At 36.8% G+C, this 25,608-nt stretch overlaps 1 protein-coding gene across 1 annotated transcript in view; it reads right to left on the minus strand.

Annotated features, from left to right (window-relative positions):
* Positions 1 to 25,608, minus strand: part of MORC1 (MORC family CW-type zinc finger 1) — a 192,173-nt gene that overhangs the window by 34,382 nt on the left and 132,183 nt on the right. Inside the window, 3 exon segments of the mRNA XM_037812224.1 lie at positions 8,352 to 8,456; positions 12,963 to 13,208; positions 13,911 to 13,979. Coding sequence (XP_037668152.1) covers positions 8,352 to 8,456; positions 12,963 to 13,208; positions 13,911 to 13,979 — 420 coding nt within the window.

Consider the following 25,608-nt stretch of genomic DNA (forward strand, 5'->3'; position numbering starts at 1 on the left):
GGGTGATGGCCTCATACAATGAAATGAGGAGTATTCTTTCCTCTTAAATTTTTTGAAAGAGTGTGAGCAGGATTGGTCTTAATTCTTCTTGGAATATTCTGTAAAATTCCCCTGTGAAGCCATCTGGCCCTGGGATTTTCTTTGTTGAGAAGTTTTTGATTACTGATCTAATCTCTTTACTTGTTATTGTTTTATTGAGATCTTATATTTCTTCTTCAGTCAGTGTAGGTAGTTTGTGTGTTTCTAGGAATTGTCCATTTCATTTAGGTTGTGTATTTTGTTGGCATATAATTGTTCATAGTATCCTCTTATAATCTTTTTATTTCTTTGGAGTCAGTAGTAATATCCCCCCACCCCCACTCATTTTTTATTTCCTTTATTTGCATCTTCTCTCTTTTCTCCTTTGTATGTCTAGCTAAAGGTTTGTCAATTTTATTGATTTTTTCAAAGAACCAACTTTTGATTTTGCTGACTCTGTATTTTGTTTATTTGCTCTTTTATTTATCTCCACTCTAACTACATTATTTCCTTTCTTCTGCTCAATTTGGGTTTAGATTGTTCTTCTTTTTCTAGAACCTCCAGTTTTGAGCATTGGTCTTTGATTTGAGATCTTTCTTCTTGTTTAATGTAAGCATTTAGGACTATAAATTTCCCTCTCAGCATTGCCTTTGCTGCACTCCATAAGTTTTGGTATGCTGTATTTTCATTTTCATTTACCTCAAGATATTTCTTAATTTCCATTGTGATTTCTTCTTTGATCCAATGGTTAACATTATCCCATATACAGAAAATCCTGAAAAATTCACAACAAAGCTACTGAAACTAGCAAATGAATTCTGCAAGGTAGTGGGGGTACAAGAAAAACATGCAAATTCAGTAGCATTTTTATGCACTAGTAATGAGCAATCTGAAGAAGAAATCAAGGAAAAAATCCATTTGAAATAGCAATTAAAAGAGTCAAATATCTGGGAATAAATCTAACCAAGGATGCAAAGGACTTGTATTCAGAAAACTTAAAAAAAGAACAAAACAACTGCTAAAACAATTCAAAGAAGACCTTAATAAACAGGAGGACATTTGGTGTTCATGGCTTTGAATGCTAAATATTGTTAAGAGACCAATTCAGCCCAAAGCGATTTTCAGATACAGTGCAATCCCAATCAAAATTCCAACAACCTTCTTTGCAGAAATGGAAAAGCCAATCATCAAATTTATAAGGAAGGGTAAGGGGTCCTGAATACCTGAAGCCTTCTTGAAAAAGAAGAACAAAATTGAAGGATTCATACTTCCTGATAGTAACACTTACTACAAAGCCACAGTAATCAAAACTGCATGGTACCAGCACATGGACAGACAAATAGAACAATGGAATTGAATTGAGATTTCAGAAATCAGTCCTCATGTTTATGGCCAACTGATTTTTGACAAGGTGCCCAACCCACTCAACTGGGAAAGAATGGTCTCTTCAAACAGTTCTGGGAAAACTGGATCTCCATATGCAGAAGAGTGACGGTGGACCCCAACCTTACATCATATGCAAAAATCAATTCAAAATGGATCAAAGACCTAACAGAAGAACCAGAACTATAAAATTGTAGAAAAATAAAAACATAGGGAAGCATCTTCAGGACTTTGTGTTAGGCCTTGATTTCTTAGCCTTTACACCCAAAGCACAAGCAACAAAAGAAAAAAATATGAGACCTTATCAACATCAAAAATTTTTGTTCATCAAAGGACTTTATCATGAAAGTAGAAACAAACAAACAAAAAAAAACAACAAAAAGCAACCTAATGATTGGGAGAAAATATTTGGAAAACAGATATCCAATAAGGTTATAAAATCCAGAATATAAAAATAATTCTACAACTCAACAATAAAAAGGCAAACAACCCAACTTAAAAATGGGCAAAAGACTTGAATAGACATTTCTCCAAAGAAGATTTACAAATGGCCAAAAACAAGTGAAGAGATGGTCAATTTCATTAGCTGTTAGGGAAATGCAAATCAAAACCACAGTGAGAAACCATTTCACACAAGCTAGAATGGCTATTAGTAAAAACAAAAACAACAACAGCAGAATATCACAAGTGTTGGAGAGGCTATGGAGAGAAAACACTCATCCATTGTGGGTGGGAACATAAAGTGGTGTAGTCACTGTGGAAAACAGTTTGGCAGTTCCTCAGAAAGTTAAGTATAGAATTATTGTGTGATCTGGTAATCCAACCCCCTTCGAGGTAAATACCCAAAAGAATTGAAAGCAGGGACTTGAACAGATATTCACACACCAATGTTCATAGAGGCATTATTCACAATTGCCAGAAGATGTTAGCAACCCAAGTGTCCATCAACTGATAAATGGATAAACAAAATGTGGTATATATACACAATAGAACATTATTCAGCTGAAAAGGAAATGAAGTTCTAATACATGTGACAAGGGTGAACTTGAAGACATCATGTTGAGTGAAATAAGCAGACACAAAAGAACAAATATTGTATGATCTGACTGATGTGAAATAATTAGAATATGAGCAAATTCACAGAGTCAGAAACCAGAATACAGGTTGCCAGGGACCAGAGTGGGAGTGGTGAATGGGGAGTTAATGTTTAAATTGTACTATTTGGGTTGATGGAAAAATTTTGGTAATGGATGATGATGATGGTAGTGCAACATTTTGAAAATAATTAACAGCACTGAAATATATATTTGAATGTGGTTAATGGGACATTTTAAGTTGCATATATGTTACTAGAATAAAAATATTCAAAAATAGGACTGTACATCACAAGCAGTCACCCTATGGTACATGATAGACTATGGTTAATAGTACAATTGTAACAATGTTCTCTAGTGAATTGTAGCAAATGTACCACAGTAACTAATGCAAGCTGCCAATAATAGGATGGTATGTGGGAATTCTGCATTTTATACATGGTTTTTCTGTGAATTTATAACTTCTCTAATAAATAAATGAAAAAAAAAAAAGGAAGTGTTGTAAAGGACTTTCTATTTCCTCTCCATATGAGGTTAACAGGGACAAATTCAAAATCTACCTATGAGTTTGGAAATGCTTGAGCCAGGAAACACCTCGGAATACACAGTATTTATGAAGAGAGACAGTAGGTAATGTGTTCTGAGCAAGGATAATGGGGAATATTAGGATTTTTTGGAGGCCACGATCACGTAACACCAGCTTATACACTACAGAGATAATCCTGGGTAAAAAGAAGACTCGTTTGCCCAGGAGCCAGGAATTAGAAGAGTCCCTCAGAAGATGATCCTGACGACTATTAGGAGACTCTAGAGTGACTGGACGGTGAAGAGCTAGGGATCAAGTAGAAAAGAACTGCACTGCATGAGTTAGGTCAAGGGTGGAGAAAGGGGAGAAAAGGGCTAAAAGGAAGTAACCTTCATCTGGGCAAGGAGTGGATGCTGCCTTGATTTTTTAAAATTGATTCCAGATCCTTGGGCAGAAGAATGCTCATCTCTAAGTTCTACGGAATTTTGGAAAGCTAAATCAAAATGATTAATGTCAATCAGTGCAGTATATTTTTATATCTTAAAGTCCTCATTCCGGAGTAAAGAATATTTGTGTACTCCAACCAACCCTTGAGGAGTGGGCTGCTTGAAATGATATAGTGGGAGGAGTTGGAAGATAAAGGGACAGGTCATAATGAGGGAGCTAAAGTCAACAGGCTGGGCTCAAGGTGACCACCTCCTGGCAGTGTGATCCTGAGCAAGTTTTATTTTCCTCATCTGTAAAATGGGCATTCAAAAGTATTTACCTCTCAGGTTATTAAAAGGATTAGATGATATGATGCATGTGAAGTACGCTACCTGAATTTCATCATGGCCACATAGAAAGAGGAAAGGCTACCTCCACTAAAACATATGTGTGCACACACACTAGAAATTCAGCACAATTAAGTTTTACAGGGTCAGAGATAATAAGTGCATCACACCTGTTACCCTGGAATAGTGGATAGAACTCTGGCTGTGCTAACAAGATTGTGAAAAATAATGAAAGAAGTTTGCTGCCATGCAGACTGACAGTCCCAAACAAATGTCTCCAAGAGCCCAACTGGGAGGAAAACTAGGGCATTTTTAAAGGATTACAATGTCCTTTAAAAAACTCCTTTTTATTTTCATGACAGTTTTTTAATCTCTAGAAAATGCCTGGAGCTTTACCTGAATCCTAGTTGGAAACTTCACAGCTGCAAACCATGTGCAAGGTCTTACCAAGAACACTCTTACTGCATGGACATGGAAAATGGATGGCTTGCATTGATTAACAGGCCAAGCATAAATTAATATCCAAAAGGAAAAATGCAACGGAAGTGAGCAACACCAGCAAAGTATGTGGTCAGAAGCAACTAGAAATAAGGAAAATGAAGCCCAATGCCACATGAGTGATTTGGGAGCATGTAAAACATGATACACTGTGTAGAACAAAGACAAACATTAAAAATGACAGGAAAATAAGGATTATCCCACTGGGAAAACAAGAAATAGCAGAAGAATGTGTTTTTTAACAAATAGCTTCAATAGAATGTAGGCCTTACAAAAAAATAGTATGAAGACCAAATATTCAATCAAGAATTGGGAAGGGGAGGAAGAAGTTAGGAAAAGAGACCAAACTGTTACAGTACTGAGCTACTACAGATAAGGTGATAATTCTGGAGAATGAGTGATTATATGGCTGAAATAATCAGCAATGGTAACATTAAATATAAATATAAATATAAAATGATCAACATGATTAGCATTTCACTTATGCAATTGTCAAGACAGGAGCTAGAGTGAGGTGTCCCCCAAAACTTGGAAAAGAGGGAAATAAAGTGCCCTAATATGAAAAATCCTTTCAAAAGGTAAAAAATGTTCCTAGGTTGACTGATAAGACATCATTAACATAGCAAAAGAAAGAATGTGCTAATAAGAATGTGGTTGTTCTCCAGGCTACAGGGAAAATCACAGGGGCACAGGCAGGCCCGGGGCAAGGGTGCCCCCACTGGTGCTTCTCCTGTGTTATGGTGCATTGATAACATCATTCCTGGGTGTTCCTTTTGGGGAGGTGGACCTATCAAGCCGTATTAGCTAGATGCCATTTAAATATTCAGGCACCTAGCTTACCAGCAACTGTTGGATTGTAATTGGCCGGCACAGGCAGATTGTCATAAAGGGAGAGAATGCACAGCTTAAGCCATATGTGTATTCCAGTCAGGCTGAGGCTGACTTTATCTTTTAAGTGACTAAACTGCCATTATGACTTTATACAACCTTCTTATGAGTTTGGATAATGTGAAATCACCCCTATGAGATGGACTTTATTTGGTGTGCTGACCATGCATGTCTGAGCCCATTAAAAATAAAAATAAGGCTTTGGGCCCCAGTAAATTAGCCAAATTTATAAATAACACTGTGTGGGGCTGGGGGTGTTCTCTGTGACAGTCAATTGTTCTTCATTAAGTGACAACCTCCTGCATCACTGTTAAGCCTGGTGTACCTTCCTTCTTTAAATTTGACAAAAGGTCAGAATTAAAACACACATACCACATTATGGTTAGAAGATAACCAGGAAGGGGCACATGGGTTAAAAAGAAAATATTTTTTTTAATTTCTGAGTTTAAGAAACTACAGACAGACAAGTATTCAGAAGCAAAAATTATTTCCTATTTAAATTATTGCAACGATGGCCAGAGAAATGAATGTGCATCTCTGGATAATGCATATTTATCCAAATTAATTAGACTACATGAATTTGAAAACACTCTGCTGGAATCAAAGTGACATAAATAAATCATACCACACATAAATACACAAAAAACATAAGAACTTGAGAAATATTACATAAAAAGACAACAATTTTAATATAAATGTCACACCTGCTTCATGAAAAAGCACTTGCTAAAAATTCTACCCAAACCTTACAGAAGTGATAAAGTGATGGCTACATGAAAAAGATCAACAAATCTGCAAAGAAAGTAGTGTTTAGTGATATTCACAGGTACAGCTCTATCACATTTTGCTTTGAAGAGGTAAATGCAGGTGGCATTATTTACAACATTAGCTACAGTTTCTCTTCCTTTCTGGCCCCTGGTTAAATTTTGACCCTTTTATTTTTAAAAATACTTTGATATTTTCCTTTCTTCTGTTTCCAGATTTAATTTTTCCTTATTGTCAAACAAACAAACAAAAAAAATCCACCCGCAAATCACTCCTAGACCTTTCAACAAAACTTCAAATGGCTTCTCAAAAGTTAATTACAATTTACAGATGAAATGATACAATGACTGGGAGTAAAGCAGGTGGGGAAGGAGATATGGATGAAACAAGACTGGCTATGAGTTGATAACTACTGAAGTTGGGAAATGGGCACATAGGAGTTGATTGCACTATTCTCTCTACTTTTTGTATGCTTGAAAGTTTCCATAATGAAAAATTTTTAAAAGATAAAACCTTCACTATAGTTACATCATGTACCTTGTGACAATGATTTTCTGGTGAAGGTCGCATAAATTGAGCTACATCAGAAGGCACTATAAATTCTTTAATGGCTTATTTGTAATTTAAACCTAATCCATAATTCTAAATAGCATTTTGAGATACTTTACCTAAAGACACATACAATGAGGTGAGGTCCTTCTTAAAATACTCTAACTTATGCTATCATGTCAAAAATTACCAACCCTCTAAGGTTACCATATTCTTATTTAGATTAAAGTTTAGCTATGAATTTCTTGGCAGTCAAGGTAAAGAGAGAGCTATAGTGAGTAATAAAATTAATATTTTGACAAAAGAAAATACCAAAAGTTTCTTTCCTGATATTAAATTCTAAAATGAACTTTAAATTATATTACAAAGGACACTATAAATCACATAATGGGCAATGTCTTTAACATGGCTTCACAGATGAAGCGTTCCTCACATGTCCAGTCCTTGAATCAATTCTTTCTAAAAAACAAAGACTTTTACATTTGACTGAGTGAAAGCAAAGCAACTTTGCTGGGGTCTATGGTACAGCAGTCCAGATTTGCAGCTCTTGATATCACCAATCATGTTACAATCAGGGACACGTTATCTAGAGGAATAATTGGAAATTGTGTCCATATGTCTTGAGTAAACTTCTCTCAGAAGGGCTTTTGGCAGGAGTCCAATTTAAGCCAATTCAGAGTTACATTCTTGTGAAAGCTCATGTTACAAATAACAAAAAGGTCCATATGCTTTGGGTTTGGGCATGCAGGTTTCAGGGATGAACTCAAAGTGAAGAAGCCAGAATGCATTCTCCCCTAGTTGGAGGCTCTCTCCACTTCCACCCGGAAATGGCAAGAGAGCCTGGAGTAAGTGCCAATATTTTCCCCAAGTAACAATTTTGAATATGCTTCACCTACTGACAGTGTGTTTGATTGAGATTTTCTAAGAGCATGACAATAGTTTAACCAGAAGAAACTTGAAACACAGGTGTGGGCAGTTGTCCACTAGGATCATGGAGAACCCTCCTTCCAGAGGAAGCTAATTTTAAACATCACTGCCTCCTAATGAATTAGAAGCAAAACACAGATCCCAAGGCAAGTGAACTAATTAGCTTGCTTATTAGGGTTTTTTTGATACCAACAGTTGAACTTCATAGAATATACTGCCAAAGAATATTTTAGCTTTGGCACAGATAATACGCAATGAATTGTTTTGATAGAAATTAGGCCACAGGAACAATTATTTCTTGAAGCCATTTCTGACATGACAACAAAAGCACGTCCAATCCATGGTGATATTTTGAGAATTCGGTATCTGGTGCTCTGATGCAAAATTATCTGGATAATAAACCATTTCTAGGGTTAGGTGGAGCCAAATTCCAAATTGTAAATTCAAATTAATAGGTCTAAGATGATTGTCCATTAGACATGAATTAGGGACTGTGTCTTATTCATTGTATTCACCTGTATAGCCCTAGGAACTAACAGACTGTTTGCCTTCATTTTCAAGGAATTAGCATCATACAATTTAAGGGCTCCAAGGGGCTTTAATGGTCTTCTACTCTAAACTTCTTTTGTTATAAATGAAAATAAAGTCACTTAGTTTAGAGCCTTATCATCCTACCTACTAAAATCGAAGGAACCATGGATTAGAGGTCAGGAGGTATAAACTCCAGTTCCAGCTCTCCTGGTTTGTGTAGTCTTGGGGAAGAAACTAACTTTTCTGAGTCTTGTTTCTTCGTCTAAAAATTGGGTTATTAAACTAAATGATACTTCAATTATTTTCATGCACTGTTGTGTGATGACTCTTGGATCACTCTAATCTTTATGAAAGTGAATAAATCCCCAGGTGTCATTTAAACAATAAAGTTTATCTCACCAGGATTATATCTGGATCATTATTGTTGGTTCCAACTTCACTCAATGCCGTACATTCCTGCACAAGGTTTTGACTCTGCTTCCTTTTCATTTCCCAGGAAGATGCCTATAGCAAAGTAATAACAACAACAAAAATACAAGGATTAGTAGCAACTGATGGCATACCTGCCTTTCTTCAGTGTCTATTAACTGCAGACTTCTATATGGTGTACAGAGAAAATTCAGTTTCTGATCTTGGTCCTCAAGAAGTGTATGATTTAGATAAGTGCATGCAAATGTTAAATAATGCTATAGGATAATAAAAAAAATGTCACAAGGAAAATTAACTATGAAATGAGTGGTGTACACTAGGGTGCTCAAGAGTAAACCAAAAACCATGCAGCATTTTCCAGAGAATCTATACTAATTACTGTCCATATACTAAATAAATAATGGGTCACATGAATATGTACATTGTTCTTAAAATTTATGTAGATGTTGCTGGTGGGAATAAGATACATTCAGTTCAAAATACCTATGATGGCTTTCTCTCACGTAGCTCTTGAATCAATGGATACTAGACACACCTAGTATTATGAGATGTCTGCAGTTATTTTTAGACATTGAAAAATGTCATGCTCATACTTGAAAAGGTGGGAAACCATTAGAATGAAAAATTTATGATGCAGGAAAAAGTCTCTCTTGTCTGGACTGTTTGACTGGAAGTGGACTCTTAGCTTCTTAAGGGCAGGGACTGTGTCTTATCTATCTTTTAATATCCAGCACCTGGCCCAGAGTAAATGCTTAATATATGATTGTTGAGTGAAATGAATTAATAAATGCCATTGAAGGAAAGTTTAAAGTAATTAAAAGTTGCAGGTGTAGGAAACAAGTAGGTTATTTTTATTGGGAGTCCTGTTTTCAGGATTGAGGGGAAAAATTATTAGGATAAGGAAAGTCAAACCTTCTGAGAAAGGCAAGGGTATGATGAAAATAGTTCTCTAGCAAGAATAATTAGTTTATTAATTGCATTGTTACAACTGAACATTGGTGCATATAAGCTAAAACATTAGCTAATTTCCTAATTTCAGAGCCATTTTTATCAAGCTTTTGAAGCACATAAGATTTACTCAGAGCATATTTGCCTTCCTAATTCCATGTCGCTTAGGCTAATATTAAAATTATTTACATTTCCTGCAACTCCCTGTCTATCAGTGGTAATGCCTAGTGTCAAGCTTACTGGACAGGAGATAAGAAAGTTAGTGCAAATAATCCTTAGATAATTGAAAGCTGTTTGATTTGCAATATAAGACCTGATTAAATCCACTTTTCAAGTGCTTATAAAGCATCTTAGTCTCCTGACCTATCCCTCTCACTTGTAGATTTTCTTAAGTATAGAATGTCTTCTGAGGTCAATTTATTTTACCTTTCTAAAAGTTCATATATAACCTGAATCAAGCTTATCAACTTCCACTTACTAACCAATCTATTCTCGTTTGATTTCTACCTTCTTTACTCCAACAACAACAAAAAATTCTTGCTTAGATCATTCCTATTACTTCCAAGTCATGAAGCTGAGAGGCATTGTTTTGGCTTTATTTGGCTCTCAAGAGAACTTAGCCTCTCTGCCCACATCTCCTTCAATCCCCTTTCTTTCCTCCTGGCTTTAATGATAAAACAAACTCCTTTACTCCTCTGGCCATGGCTCCTCTATGGCTCTGGCGATAACTCACAATTGCCTGTGCGCCCTTATCCTGTGACAAATGGCCATAAAATGCTAGAATTACTAAATTTCGGTCTGGTCCTTCTTTTTTCTTACACTTCAATCTCATCCATGTTCACCTTTAATACCCACTTATACGCAAATATGTCACAAAGTTTATGTCTCCAATTTAAACCTTGCCTCTGAAATCTAGACTCATATATCTGACTCCTTATTTTACACGTCCTCTTGGAAATCACAAATTACTGAAGCTGAACTCATGCTCCTCCCCACAAACACAGTCACCTTCTAGGATTCCCAATTTCAGTGAATGGAATCACCATCCAACCAGGTGCAAAGCCAGAAATTCAGGAGTCATGCTTGCCTTTTCCCTCGGCCTCACTGTCTACATCCAAAATATCACTGAGACCAGTCACTGTTGCCTCTTAAGAAGCAAACACACAGAAACAAATGGATCCACTTCTCTTCATCTCCACCACCACTACCCTGGCCCCTATTTCCATTATTTCTCAACTAGACTACTGCAGTAGCCTCCTCCTATGTGCTCTGCCCATATTCATTCACCCGGTCTCTACTAACCTTTTATCCACGCTTCACCAAAGCAATCTCTTCTAAAGGAAAATCTGATCATGTTACCTCCCAGCTTGAAGCCCTTCCATAGCTCCACATTGCTTTTAGGGCCATGTAAATCCCCTTATCAAGGTCCATAGGACCTGCACATTTCTAGTTGCTCCCTACTCATCACACACTACAGCCCGTTTTGAACTCTCTGTCGGCATAGCTTGTCTTCCTGATACTTTGTATTCACCACATTCATGCTTCAGTAAATAGTTTGCATTACTTGGAAATGCTCTTCCTCGCCTCTTATCGATTTAATTGGAATTCAACCCTAAGAGCTCAATCATCATTTTTGCAGGGGAGCCTTCCTTGTTTTCCCAGACCGAGTCAAATCCTCTATTACAACTGCTCATGCTACTACTTATATCTCTTTCATTAAAACTGCCACAGTAGCAGATTACATATTTGTCAATGTAATTATTTGATTGTCAGTCTCCTTCACAAGACTGTAAGTTCCACCCGGGCAGGAACCTTATGTGGTTTTGCTCACAACTGAATCTGCTGTACTTAGCATACTAGCATACTGAATGGTAGATGGATGTTCAATACATAACATATGTGTATGTGTATGTGTATACATATATAGAGAGAATAAGGACTAACTACATAAATCTCTATATTTAAAGTCTAAAATGTGTTCTTCTAACACATGGGAACATCTCGACTTTTCAATCACTTGTATTTATTTGCAGTATGCAGTGTCCTTACAAAATAAAACAACCCCAAATCTTGAAACTGGATAGCTAATGAGTTTTTCTGGAAAACAAGGTCAGAAGAGATCCGACTACAGAGTGATGAAACTACGTTCTAATATTATAAACATGGAGTACTTGAACATAGCAAGTGTTTAGTAAATATCTGCTGGATATATGAACTTGTACATTCAAAAACGATATGTGATCTAAAATAACAGAAAAAATAATTCTGTAATAATTATGGGTAGATTCAGCTTGGTTTATATCATCTCAAGGAAAGATTTAGTGCCAAAATATCAAAATTATTGGGAAATAGATTTCAAACATTTTAAGAGGGAGAATGAGCTACCCAAATATGGAATGAGTAAAAGCTGACTTAAGAGGTTGCAAATTCACCAGTAAAGATTTCCAAGATCAGGATTACACCATTTGTCAGAGATACTAAAAAGGAATGTATGAGATATTTCTGTAATGGAACCATTGTTCAGAATAAATCCTTTTTAAAGAACCATGCTTAAGGTATCATGCCTAAAATACCATGCCGAGCACAGTGTCTTACAGAAGGTTGAAGCTCAAATGTATATTTGCTGATCAAACTAGTTTATTGTTTCAGAGCCTATTGTAAGTCACTTGAATATTTTCCACAATAGCTCATATCCATACTTCACATACTTCAAGAATGAATTTAATTTTTGGAAATAGTAAAAAAAAAAATAAAAACCATTAGAACTAAAATTTGATGAACTAGATAAACTAGGCAATACTTTTTTTTTTGCTTAAAAACAGTAGGTAGTGAAATGTCTGTAAGCATATAGCACTGTACCTGGCACAGGGAAAATGCTCGCTCAATTCTAAGTATTATAATTAGAAACTGAATTTGAAGTTCAAATTCTCAAAAGGGAATTAAATAAGGGTAACATTGTAAAAATGAATGTGTAGTGATTCTTTTAAAAGAAACAAACACATTTGAGTATGTGGAAATGCCGGGTGGTAAACTTGTTAAAATTAGTCTCAATTCTTTGTTGTATATAAACATTACATCCCAATTTTCCAGCACTTTGTATACAGGAGTAACTACTTTTGTATAATTTGGTTAAGGGTTTATCCTATAAATCATTTAATGCAAAATTCTTAGGATTCCAGGGTTATCATATGTGAATATTACTCTCTTAAATGCATACTTAAATACTTTTTCCAGCCAGACATTTTTCAAGGAGCTCTGCCATTGGTTTGAGTTCTCCACACGCTGGGCTGATATTAACAATCTCTCTATTCCAAATGAGAGAATATAAGAAAAAAGAAAGAAAGAAAGAAAAGAAAGAAAGAAAGAAAGAAAGAAAGAAAGAAAGAAAGAAAGAAAAGAAAAGAAAAGAAAAGAAAGAAAGAAAGAAAGAAAGAAAGAAAGAGAAATTGGGACCTTGTCCAAGAAACATAGATTGCACTTTGAATTCTATAACCAGAATGCTTTTAAAATGTGAAAATGAAGCAATACCTTTACCAAAGGTAATTTTTGGAAAAATTGATTAAAACACATTTTGTGAAAGCAAAAAAACAAAACAAAAACAAGCAAACAAACAACAAACCCTGAAGCACACACCTGAAATCGCTCAGCTACTTTGGCACTTTCTGCAGGGGCTCTTGGACATCTCTGTAGCTGAGGTTTCACTTTCTTCTGCATCGTCTTCTTCCTAATTTTAGTCTCTGAAATGTACTCTATATCAGAGTCTGATCCTTCTGTGTTTCTTTTTTGGCCTTTAGGGCTGACTGAGAGCTCAAAGGATGGAAGAGATTCATGCTTCAAGTAATCATCTGGAGACCTGATTTTATGAGTTTTAGTATTTTCCTTAAATAACAAAGAACATGTTTACATATTTAGGTAGCCAGCTTATTTATAATGAATTACCACTTCCTTCATAATCTTATGACAGTAGGTTATCTTTCTTATTATTAATAAAATTTTTAAATCAAAAGTTTAGAAAATAGACCTCAGCAAATGTACTCTGGTGTATTGGCTCATTAAGAATTTGACTCAGGAATAGCTGCAGAACTGGGCTGAGTCAAGAAATCTTCTGATTTTAAGAATGCATTTTTATGTTCTCTTCTAAATTTCCAATTTTAGGTAGTGATGGGCATCTGAGGAATAGAATGTAATATAACATTTTACAAATACAATGTAGGGATTATATTTAAAACATATTTCTAAGCAAATATACATCCATAGAATCTCACACACACACATGCTCTCTCTTTTTCTCTCACCACAGAAAACAATGGAAAGAAAAGTATTAAATATTTTTAAATGGTCATCATCTCCAGGCAATAAGACAATGGGTGATTTAATTTTCTTATTTATATTTTATTTTCTATGTTTTTTTTTTTTTCTGATAAACATGTAATGCTCTAGTAAGAAAAAAAATGATGGGCACTAAAAAAAATTTAGTGCTTGTTTTTTGAACCTCATAAACATTGAGGACATTTGGCCCTTGATAAAGCTTATCCTTCATATATGAAACTTGACACAATGGCTCAATCACACTTTACTCACCATAGGTGCTGAAGTTTGGCCGGTGGTAGTAAACTCGGTGATCCTACTTGTTGGTATAAATTGAAGCTTCTATGGAGAAAAATTCATTAGGCAAATGTGAGTAAAAATAACTTCAATTGACATATTTCAATAATTCAATATTCTTTATTTCTTAAAAAAAGAAGTCTCAGGATAGCATATTTTCACAATAATTGTTTAAGGAGTTAATATAAGTTTAGATAAACTTTAACACTTTTCTGATTAGTAGGAACTGCATAGTGACAAGAGACACCAGTGGTTTGTGGAAGCATTACGCATTAAATGTCTTATGGGAAACCTGAGGGTGTTGCCGTCTGGTTCCCAGAATTCACAGCTCTTTACCCCTCTCTTAAGACCATATGTTCCCCACCTGTAGTCTAAAGTTTTGGGTTGAATCCAGGCCTTCAGCAGCAGCTCTGTTTAGTTCAAAGCTCTGGGCTTCAGCTCTCCATGGTAGGCTGGCTCTGTGTCCCAGTCCTTGCAACTGAAAGGTCACCTTGTCCTCAAATCCAGCTGCTACCTTGCACTCAGGGGCATGTTAGGAAGGGGCTGAGGAGCAGTTGCTCTCCCTGAACACTTTCCTCAAAAGCAACATCTTCAAAGCTAATCTGATTAATTGTGGTAATTCTGATAAATGCGATAATTCTTAAACTATAAGGATGAGACGCTAAATGAAACACAGGGAGAGAAGATAGTTAAAGGTCAGTGCAGGCTCTGCATCCCTGGCTAGCTTCACTTCCCTTGGGATGTGAGGTTAGGCATTTGCTTATACTTCCTTTTGTAGTGCACCTGTTATCCTTTATGGTGCCACAGCTGGCAACATGATATCCTGCCCAGTGTCCAGGTTCTCTAGAACAAAAAATCTGCTTCACTCTTACAAGTACCCTATCCAGGAAACTGGAGTCCTGACTCTGATTAGGGGTTGGATCTGCTCTCTGCCAATTTTTTTTTTTTTTTTTTTTTTTTTAATTTGGATGGGCTGTTTAGATTTTGAAACTGTGCTTTTTTATCTGGGATCCTACTACATCTTGGTGGCACTTGATAGTCGGCAGGTACTTTCAACACAACGGTTCCAAATCTGAATCCATTGTTTCACCACCGACCTGCCCCGACTCCCAACCATCACTTCCTCTCTTGGTTAATGACATCACCAAAGACCCAGATACCTAAGTGAGAAGCCTCAGTCCCCCTTGGCTCACCATCACTATCAACCCTCCACACCTGATCAGTAATCAAGTCTTGTTGATTTCTCTGTTTAAATCTCTTTAGTTCAAAACTTTGCTCTAGCCTCAAGTCCAGACCTTTTTAAAGGCCTTTCTTCATCCTTTGTTTGAACTTTGCTTCCAGTTCAGAGACTTTTTCTAGACCTATGCCACAAGCACATTCTACACCATATTATTCCCTTTGTAAAAACAGAGATGAGGAGAGAGAAGAGAGAATTGAGAGAGAGGAACAGGGAGAGAGAGAGGGGTTGAGTAGCAAGGTTGGGGGAAAGGCAGAAAAGAGGAGGGATTTCTCAAAACTTGATGCACATTATTAGAATCTGGCATTAGTATTTTTTAAAAGATCTCCAAGTGATTCTGATATGCATTCAGGGTTGTGAACCACTATCCTAGAAGATGAAGTCTAATATCTGTAGCACTTACACATGGCATGGCACATAGCAAACATTCAGTCCACGTTTACTGAGCAGAACCTAACAGCACTTTGCATGACATACAAGCTCCTTTCAATTTATTACACCTAAACATTCTTGGTTATTCTTCAGCCATTTCCCAACCTCTGACTTGCCCTGTTGCCCTTAGACACTCAATGGCCAACTGAGTTTACTGTTCCCCAGGTTCACTTCCATGTTTTCATGCCTATGTATAGCTCATTCCTTTGCATGGAATGGATTTTTCAACCTTGCCCATTTGTCAAATTTATGTCTCAGTTCAAATATTACCCATCCCAAATGCCTTTCACAATTTTCCCAAGGCAGAATTAATTGCTGTATCTTTTGTACTCCCATGACATTTTTTTTCTTTTTAATTATTTATTTAGACATTTATATAGGTAATATGTTTCCATGAGTCAACACTCTTAAGAAAAAAGTATATTGAAAAAAAAGTGTCCTTACTACTCCATTCACTATTTGCCCAGTTCACATTTCACCAAGTAACCATTGCTACTACTTTCCTGCTTCTCTTGCCAGAGTTTTGTCTATACGTCTTTTCAAGTATATATATATATATATACACCTTTTTTGTGGTGGGGGAAATGGCATATTATGCACATAGTCTTCATCTTGCTTCTTCACATAATATATACTCTGAAAAATCTTTACATATCAGTATATAAAGAACTTCTCCTTTCCCTTTTACAGCTGCATTGTATTCTAATGCATTGTTGTAACCCCTCAAATTATTTAACCAGGCCTAAATAAAGACGTCTCCTCAATCTTTCACCATGTAAAAAATGTTGCATTGTCTTATCTTGTTAATAGGGCATTTCACATTTGTGTGAGTACACCTATATAATCAATTCCTCAAAATGAAATTCCCATGTCAAAAAATATATATACACATTTGTAATTTTGATAAACATGCTAAATTGTCTCCACCAGATTTTTTGGTGGCTTAGCATACAGTAACTATTGTGAATGTTCCAAGATGGCTTGAAAAGAAGTGTATTCTCTATTTTCACTGTAGAGTCTGATGTATAGCAATTATATATCATTGATTCTGTTTCTAGGTACTGTATATTCCTTACTTATTTGTATACTGGATTTATGCTAGACTGAGAACAAACCAAAATTTCCTATTATTAGCAGGATTATCTCTTTTTCTATGTTTCCTACACAGTTTTGCTTTATATTAGCTGATGTGTAGATATTTGTAATTTTTATACATCTTCCTTGTGAACTGAACCCTTTAATGAAGCGTTCTTCTTTGTACTGTTTAACGTTTTTTCTCTTGAATTCCAACTAGTCTAATATTGGGCTGTATGCCTATTTTCTTTGTGTGCATTTATTTGTCTGAAACATTTTCAATCTTTCTGAATCAGTGTTTTAGATATGTGTCTTTTATACAGCACAGTGTGCTCTGTGATATGATGTGAAATTAAGTATTCTTTATTAAGGTAAGTTGAGGCCATTTATATTTATTGATATTATAAATATGTATGGTGTTAATTCACATTATTTTATGTTCTGTTTTGGTAATTTCTTTTAAGATTTTTAATGATATATTCTCTTTAAATTCTTTGTTTTGTGTGGGTATGTCTTCTGACATTATGCAGGGTTTTTTTAATATAGTGATCAGCGTTGTAATAATTTTATATAATGCTCTTAGTCCTCTGTATCTTTAAACTGTATCTAATAAGTTTCCTACTCTGAACAGTGACAAAATTTATTTTTTCATCCCCTATTCTTCTACTGTCTGATATTTATTGATACTATCTTTTTCAGGATTTGTTTTAGTACCAAAAAATATGCTTAAACTGCTGTTCTTGATTTGTTGTCTTAGATGATACCTTTTGATCTCCTATTACAGATGAGACAAACATTAAACTACGTTCCACCTTCTTTCACCCTTGACCTACCACTTCTTTGTAGTTTTGTATTTCTACGTTGTGATGGTATTTACATTCAGTTTGATACTTTATGTCAGATGTTTTAGTCTTAGTTCCATAGTTTAATATAGTCAGTGCTTACCTCTGGTCCTTTGCTGTAGAATTTTCAGATATCTCTTGGCTGCAGCTTGATCTCTTATAGTTTCTTCAAAGACAGATCATAAGAAAAATATTTCCTGAGCTTTTTCTTATTTTATTTACCTGTAGTCTTTTCATTTGAAGAATAGTTTGCACATAAAATCTTTGGCTCACACTTCCTTTCCCTGAGAATCTAGTAGATCTTGCTTCAGAGTCACCTGGAACTGAGTTTGTTGTAGAGAAGTCTGAAGCCAGTCTGAATTGTTTTCTCCCTATAAGTGGCTTGACCTTTCTGCCTGTTGGCCAAAGGAGTCAATCTTTTTTCTCACAACTGAGAAACTTTATTTTGTTATGTCCTTTTGTTGACCAGAATAGGACAGTGCCACTTGAAATACGAAGCTTCAAGTTTTAATTTTTTTCCTGAAAAATTTTCCTGATTTTTATCTGTAAAAATCTGTTCCATTATTCTGTTTTGTTTGGGTATTCAAATTATGTAAATATCAAATTCCCTTTGTGTTCCGGTTTGCTAATGCTGCTGGTTATGCAAAATACCAGAAATGGACTGACTTTTATAAAGGGGATTTATTTGGTTACAAAGTTACAGTCTTGAGGCCATAAAGTGTCCAAGGTAAGGCATCAACAATAGGGTACCTTCAACAGAAGAATGGCCAATGGCGTCTGGAACACCTCTGTTTTCTGGGAAGGAATGTGGCTGGTGTCTTATTCCTTTACTTCCAGGTTGTGTTTCAAGACGGCTTTCTCCAGGATGTTTCTTTCTAGGCATCTGGGGGTATTCTCTTCTTTCCTCCCAGGCAAACTCTGGAGCGGCAAAAGTCTACTTTCGTAAACTAAGATGGCAGTTAGCTGAGACAGGGCAAAAAAAATGCCTCCATGAAAAATGCTAGCTAAAAACCAGAAAGTGACCTAGAATACCAGTTACAGCGATGCACCAGCTGGACGAGGGCTCCTAGCTCCAGAGGGGCCGTATACTTGGTGAAACCAGAAATCAGCATTCTGAAACGAGTGAGTAAGCTGGCTGGAAGACCCGCAGCCACACAGTGGGCTGGGGAGGCCAGGGTTCAGCATTTGGAGACCAGCTGGCTCTTTAAAAAAAAAAAAAAAAAAAAAAAGAAGTGGCTCCAGCAGCAATTGTGGGAACCACGCAGTAAAACACAGCAAGAGGGGGCTGGGCTGGCCCGCAGTAGATACCCTTGGGTTCAGGGGAATGGAGGGGAGAGCCGGAAGCAGAAAGAAACCCTGCGGCTCACAGCTGGCCCCCCGGAGGGCTGGATAAACTCCTGCCTGGGGCTGTGCCCACAGCCCAGAGCCCCGCCAGTTGTCCTGGAACTGGGAAGGAGGAACTGTGAGAGGAGGAGGAGGCTGAGACGTCCCGTTTGGCCATTTTTGCTTTGGGCGGGGAGTGCACCGCCGCATGGCCCGGCGGCCCGGGGCTTCCCTTGTGGGACGGCGCGTGCTGGTGACGTAGCACAGCATTCCCTCGGCTGAGCTCCTGGAGGAGCATGGCTGGGAGGGGGAATCCGCTCAGAGAACCCAGGGACACTACACCAAGTCCGGTAGTTTATGGATCAGCGAGAGAGAGGGTCTGGGGATGAACTGAAATGAAGGCTTAGACCCTTGCAGTGGCCTTGAATCTCCGGGATCCTGGGGGATCTGAACATTAGAACTGCCCTTCCTCCCTGGCCACCCATACACATGCCCCACATTCAGGGCGGACAGCTCCAGCAACACACCCAAACTGAGTTCTCCAACTGAACCCACAAGAATCATTTCCCCACACAATGTGGAAACAAGGTTGAGAACTGACTTGGGGGATATGGGTGACTCACAGACACCATCTGCTGGGTAGTTAGAGAAAGTGTACATCACCAAACTGTGTTCCTGAAAAATTAGATCAATATCCCTTTTTCTCTGCAGCTTGAGAGAACCCTGTCAAGCAGGACAGGTGCCGGGAGGCCAGAAACAACAGAAAATCTTAACACATGTGGTAAAGCCAGAGGATATGGAGACTCCAACTCCAAGCACACAAATCAAAATATCAGAAGTTACACTATACCTCGCAAAATTAATCAAAGAACTACAATCGAGGAAATAAGGCATGGCAGAGGATTTGAAGGACATCAGGAGGACCAGGGCCCAGGATATAAGTGACATAAAGAAGACCCTCAAAGAGCATAAAGAAGACATTGCAAGACTAAATAAAAAAATAGAAGGTCTTATGGAAATAAAAGAAGCTGTTGGCCAAATTAAAAAGACACTGGATATTCACAATACAAGACTAGAGGAAGCTGAACAACATCTCAGTGTCCTAGAAGCACACAGAACAGAAAATGAAAGAACAAAAGAAAGAATGGAGAAAAAAATCAAAAAAATTGAAATGGATCTCAGGGATACGATAGATAAAATAAAATGTCCAACCTTAAGACTCATTGGTGTCCCAGAACGGGAAGAGAAGGATAAAGGTCTAGAAAGAGTATTCAAAGAAATTGTTGGGGAAAACTTCCCCAACATTCTACACAATATAAATACACAAAGCATAAATGCCCAGCGAACTCCAAACAGAAAAAATCCAAATAAACCCACTCTAAGACATATTCTGATTAGACTGCCAAATACTGAAGAGAAGGAGCAAGTTCTGAAAGCAGCAAGAGAAAAGCAATTCACCACATACAAAGGAAACAACATAAGACTAAGTAGTGACTACTCAGTGGCCACCATGGAGGCAAGAAGGCAGTGGCATGACATATTTAAAATTCTGAGAGAAAAATTTCCAACCAAGAATACTTTATCCAGCAAAACTCTCCTTCAAATTTGAGGGAGAGCTTAAATTTTTCACAGACAAACAAATGCTGAGAGACTTTGCCAATGAAAGACCTGCCCTACTTCAGATTCTGAGGGGAGCCCTGCTGGTGGAGAGACAGGAAAAGGAGAAAGAGATACAGAGAATTTTAACAGACATATATAGTACCTTATATCCCAAATCACCAGGACACTCACTTTTCTCTAGTGATCACAGATCTTTCTCCAGAAGGGACCATAAGCTGGGACATAAAACAAGCCTCAAGAAATTAAAAAAAAAAAAAACTGAATATACTCAAAGCACATTCTCCAACCACAATGGAATACAAATAGAAATCAATAATTTTTGAACTGTAATTCCACTAGTTACTTCCTACATGATATAAAATACACAAACTCTAAGGACAAATCAGTAGTTTTGAACTCAATGTAAAATATGTAATTTCAGACAACTGTATAAAGGTGGGGGAATGAAGGATTATAGGAACAAAGTTTATGTATCCTATTGAAGTGAAGGTGGTATCAAAGAAAAACAAGATTGATATGGATTTAAGAGGTTAATTTTAAGCCCCACAGTAAACACAAAGAAACTATCAGAGAATATAACCATAGAGATGAAAAGTAGAGTTTGGGTTAAGGAGAAATGGGGGAAGGGGCAATGGGGAGTTAAGAAATGAGGGTGGAGTTGCTGTTTGAGGTGAAGGGAAATTTCTAGTAATGGACGGTGGGAAAGAGCATTGCAACATTCTAAACATGATTAATCCCAATAATGAAAGGCTAGGGAGGGGTTGGAATGGGAAGATTTAGGCTGTATATGTTTCCACAACGTGGAAAAAAATACACAACGTGGAAAACATATGTATATATGTTTCCACAACGTGGAAAAAAAAAAAAGACAGTCTAACTACATGACAATTGAATGCTAAGGATGAACTTGGATGGGACTGGAGGATAGAGGACAGGTGGGCTCAAAGGGACACAGTTGAGACATAAGGAAAAGGAAACATAGAATGTAAGCTTTGTATCATTGTTGAATCTATTGTACTTCTTAGCTGTGCTTAATGGGATTGCATAAAAGAATGTTCTTGTTCATGGGACGTGTATACGTGAATTATAGTGTATGCTCAAGGATGTGTGCAGCTAACTCTCATATGTTCAGAAGACAGAGCAATAGATGATGGATGATAGATAGGGAGGGAAAGAAATAGAGATGTGACAGCATGTTAAAGTTGGTGGATTGAGCTATCGGGGGAGGGGGGTCAGGGTATGAGGGAATTCTGTGTATGGGGCTATATTGTTTTTGCAACTGTTCATATAACTTTGAATTTATTTCAAAAAAAAAAAGTCTACTTTCAATGGCCATCTTCTAAATGTCTCTCTTGGCTGCAGCACCAAGCTCCTTCTCTCTGAGCTCTTTTATAGGACCTCCAGTGATTAAATCAAGACCTGCCCTGAATGGGAGGGTCCATATCTCCATGGAAATCAATCAAACATTTCACCCACAGCTGATTGAGTCACATCTGCATGGAAACACTCAAAGGATTCCAACCCAATCAACACTAATATATCTGCCCCCACAAGATTGCATTTAAGAACATGGCATTTTGGGGGACATAATACATCCAAACCAGCACACTTTTCCTATTGTCTCTTATAATTTTTCTTTGAAACTTTAAGCAGTTCTTTCCTTACTTGAATTTTTTTTCTTTTCTGTTTTTAACCTTTGTCCTCTATATCAGAGGTCAGTAATTTTTTTTCCATAAAAGGCTAGATATTTTAGGCTTTGCAGGACACACATTCTGGGTTTCTTATTTTTCTTCTTTTATTCCAACCATCTAAAAATGTAAAAATCATTTTTACCTTGATGGCCTTACACGAAGAGGTAGACTGGATTTGGCCCATGGGACATAGTTTGTTATGTTTACCAGTGCTAATTTGTCCTTGTATTCTTTCCAACTGTATGGTATATTAGGGTTCTCCAGAGAAACAGAACCAAAAAGGATATATATGTACACACACACTTATATATATAAAATGAAATTTATTGTGGGAATTGGCTCATTTGGCCATGGGTATTGGCAAGTCCACATTCCACAGGGCAGGCTGCAAGTTAGGAACTCTGATGAAGATTTCAATGAATTCTCAAGGAAAAGCTGGCTGGCTTAAGTAGAGACAAAAATTCTTCTTTCTGTCTGATGCAATCATCAGATCTCCCTTTAAGGCCTTCAATTAATTGGATGAAACTTCCTTCATTGCTGAAGGCAATCTCCTTTGCTGACTGCAATCAAATGACTGATGATTTAAATCCACGAAATACTCTCACAGTAACAATCAGGCCAGGGTTTGCTTGACCAAACAACTGGACATCATAACCTAGTCAAGTTGACACATGGAATCAACCATCACAGGAATGTTGGACCCCTTTCCCACTCATCATTTTCCTTAATTTTATCACAAATTTTCCTTCCCTGGGTAATTCTAGAGATTGCCCAAGTTCGATCAACTTACACCAATTTTTTCATCTCTTAAAAATTATCCACCTCTTAATCTGTGTATATACATATGATGGAATATTACACAGCTTAAGTAGAAAACAATAATAAAGTCATTATGCATGTAATAACATAGGTGAACCTTGAGGATATTATCTGAGTGAAATTAGCCAGAATCAAAAGGACCATTACTGTATGGTCTCACTAATATGAGCTAACTATAATGAGCAAACTTTGGGAGTTAAAGTTGAGAACACAGGTTACTAGGAGGTAGGAGGAGAGTAGACATTGGGCATTTTATGCTGAAGGAGTACAGAATGTTCAATAGGATTGATTGTAAAGATCCAGAAATGGATAACACAATATTATCTTATGGTAGCACAATACTGTAAGTATAATGAATAAAGTGGAGTGTGAGTATGGTTGAAAGAGGAAGGCTAGGGACATGTATGTGGACCTGAAGGAAAGACAGAGGATAAAACTGGGACTGTATAACTTAGCAAAAACTAGAATGGACAATGATGGTGATTAAATGTAGAAATATAAGAAAGTTTTTACATGAGGGAGAACAACTGACTGTCAACATCATAAGGTGTTGAAAATTGGATGGTATATGGGAAAAAACACAGCCAATGCAAACTAGGGTCTATATTTAACAGTAATATTGTAATAGACTTCCTTTAATTGTAATGGAAAGGCAATATAGCAAAGTTAAATATCAATAAAGGGGATATAAGGGAGGAATATGGGATTCTTCTTGTTGTTTCTCCTTTTCATGTTTTCATTATTCTTCATTCTTTTTTTTTTCCTCTTCTACTTTCTTTGTGGAAGAAACAGAAATGTTTTCATGAAGATTGTGATAGTGAATACATAACTATGTGATTACACTGGGAGCTATTGATTGTACACTTAGTATGGATTGTATGGTGTGTGAATAAAACTTTAAAAAACAAACAGAGGGATACAAGTGCTGGAGAAGATGTGTAGAGAGAGATATACTTATTCACTGTTAATAGGGAAGTATAATAGTGCAGTCTCTATGGAGGGCAGTGTGGTGGTTCCACAGGAGGCTAAGTATAGGGTTTGCCATACGATCCTGCAACCCGTTATTTGGTATATACTTGGAAGAAATGAAAGTAGGGACATGAATAGACATTCACACACTGCTGTCTATGGAGGCATTATTCATGATTTGCCATGGATGGAGGTGGCCTACGAGTACATCGTCGGGTGAATGAAAGGGTGAACTGTGGTATATATGTACAACAGAATATATGAAGTTGTGAGGCATGAAACTAGGCGAATGAACCTTGAGGACATTATGTTGCATGAAATAAGCCAGAAATGAAAGGACAAACATTGTAAGGCCTCACTAACATAAACTAACTATAATGAGAAAATGGTGAGAATTGAATTCAAAGGCATGGGTTATCTGGAGATAAAATGGGGGCAGAGATCGGTCAACCAATGATGCAAGGGTACACAATGTTCAATAGGCTTAATGTAATGGTTCCTAGATTGTAAGCTTTTATAGTAGTTACACCTATTTCAGAGTTTTAACTGTTATTTAAGAGAAGTTTATTTGGTACAAAATTTATGATCACTAACTATTAGCACACTATCTAATTTAACCTGTATGGTCAGTTTATTTAAGCAACATAATTACATGGAACCTAGAATAGGGAATGAGATCTTATTATTCTGTACATGTTAATGTAATACCCTCATACATACCAGAGTATTTTGTGTAGAAAATAGAAAAATACTTGCAAAGTCCCCTTGAAAGACTGGGGGAAAATGTGGGAAACATTAAACTTCCCCACCTGGGGAATTCCTGATATTCTCACAAGCATTAGGGACTCCCAATTTGATAAGTCAAGCCCCCAATCTTGGGGCTTGCCCTTATGAAACTTATTCCTGCAAAGGAGAGTCTAAATCTACTTATAATTGTGCCTGAGAGTCACCCCCAGAAAACCTCTTTTGTTGCTCAGATGTGGTCTCTGTATCTAAGCCACTTCAGCAGGTGGACTCGCTGCTCTCCTCCCTACATGAGACATGACTCCCAGGGGTGTAAATCTCCCTGGCAACATGGGGCATGACTTCCACGGATAAGTTTGGCCCTGGCATTGTGGGATTGAGAATGCCTTCTTGACCAAAATGGGGAAAAGAAATAAAACAAAATAAAGTTTTAGTGGCTTAAAAACTTCAAATAGAGTCAAGAAGTCATTGTGGAGGTTATTCTTATGCATTCTACAGGTATTCCTTTTTAGTTTATAGGGGACTAGAATATCTAGAAGGAAATACCTGAATCTATTGAAATGTAATGCAGTAGCCTTGATTCTTGATGACGATTGTTTAACTATATGGCTTTTATCATGTGACCATGTAATTGTGAAAACCACCCCCTGTATCCAGTGTATGGGCAGAAGAGTAATAAAATAAAGACAAAAACATATATAAATAATAGAGGGGTAGGGGTATGGAATGTTTTAGGTGTTCTTTTTAATTTTTTTTTCTTTATTTTGGAGTAAATGAAAATGTTCTAAAATTGATTGTGGCGATGAATGCACAGCTACTTAATGATACTGTGAAGCACTGATGATACACTTTGGATGATTATCAGGTATGTGAATATATCTCAATAAAATTGTATTTTAAAAAATTATCCACCTCTGATATAA

Source organism: Choloepus didactylus, chromosome 1 (assembly GCF_015220235.1).
Source record: "Choloepus didactylus isolate mChoDid1 chromosome 1, mChoDid1.pri, whole genome shotgun sequence".
In the NCBI taxonomy this organism is placed as follows: domain Eukaryota; kingdom Metazoa; phylum Chordata; class Mammalia; order Pilosa; family Megalonychidae; genus Choloepus; species Choloepus didactylus.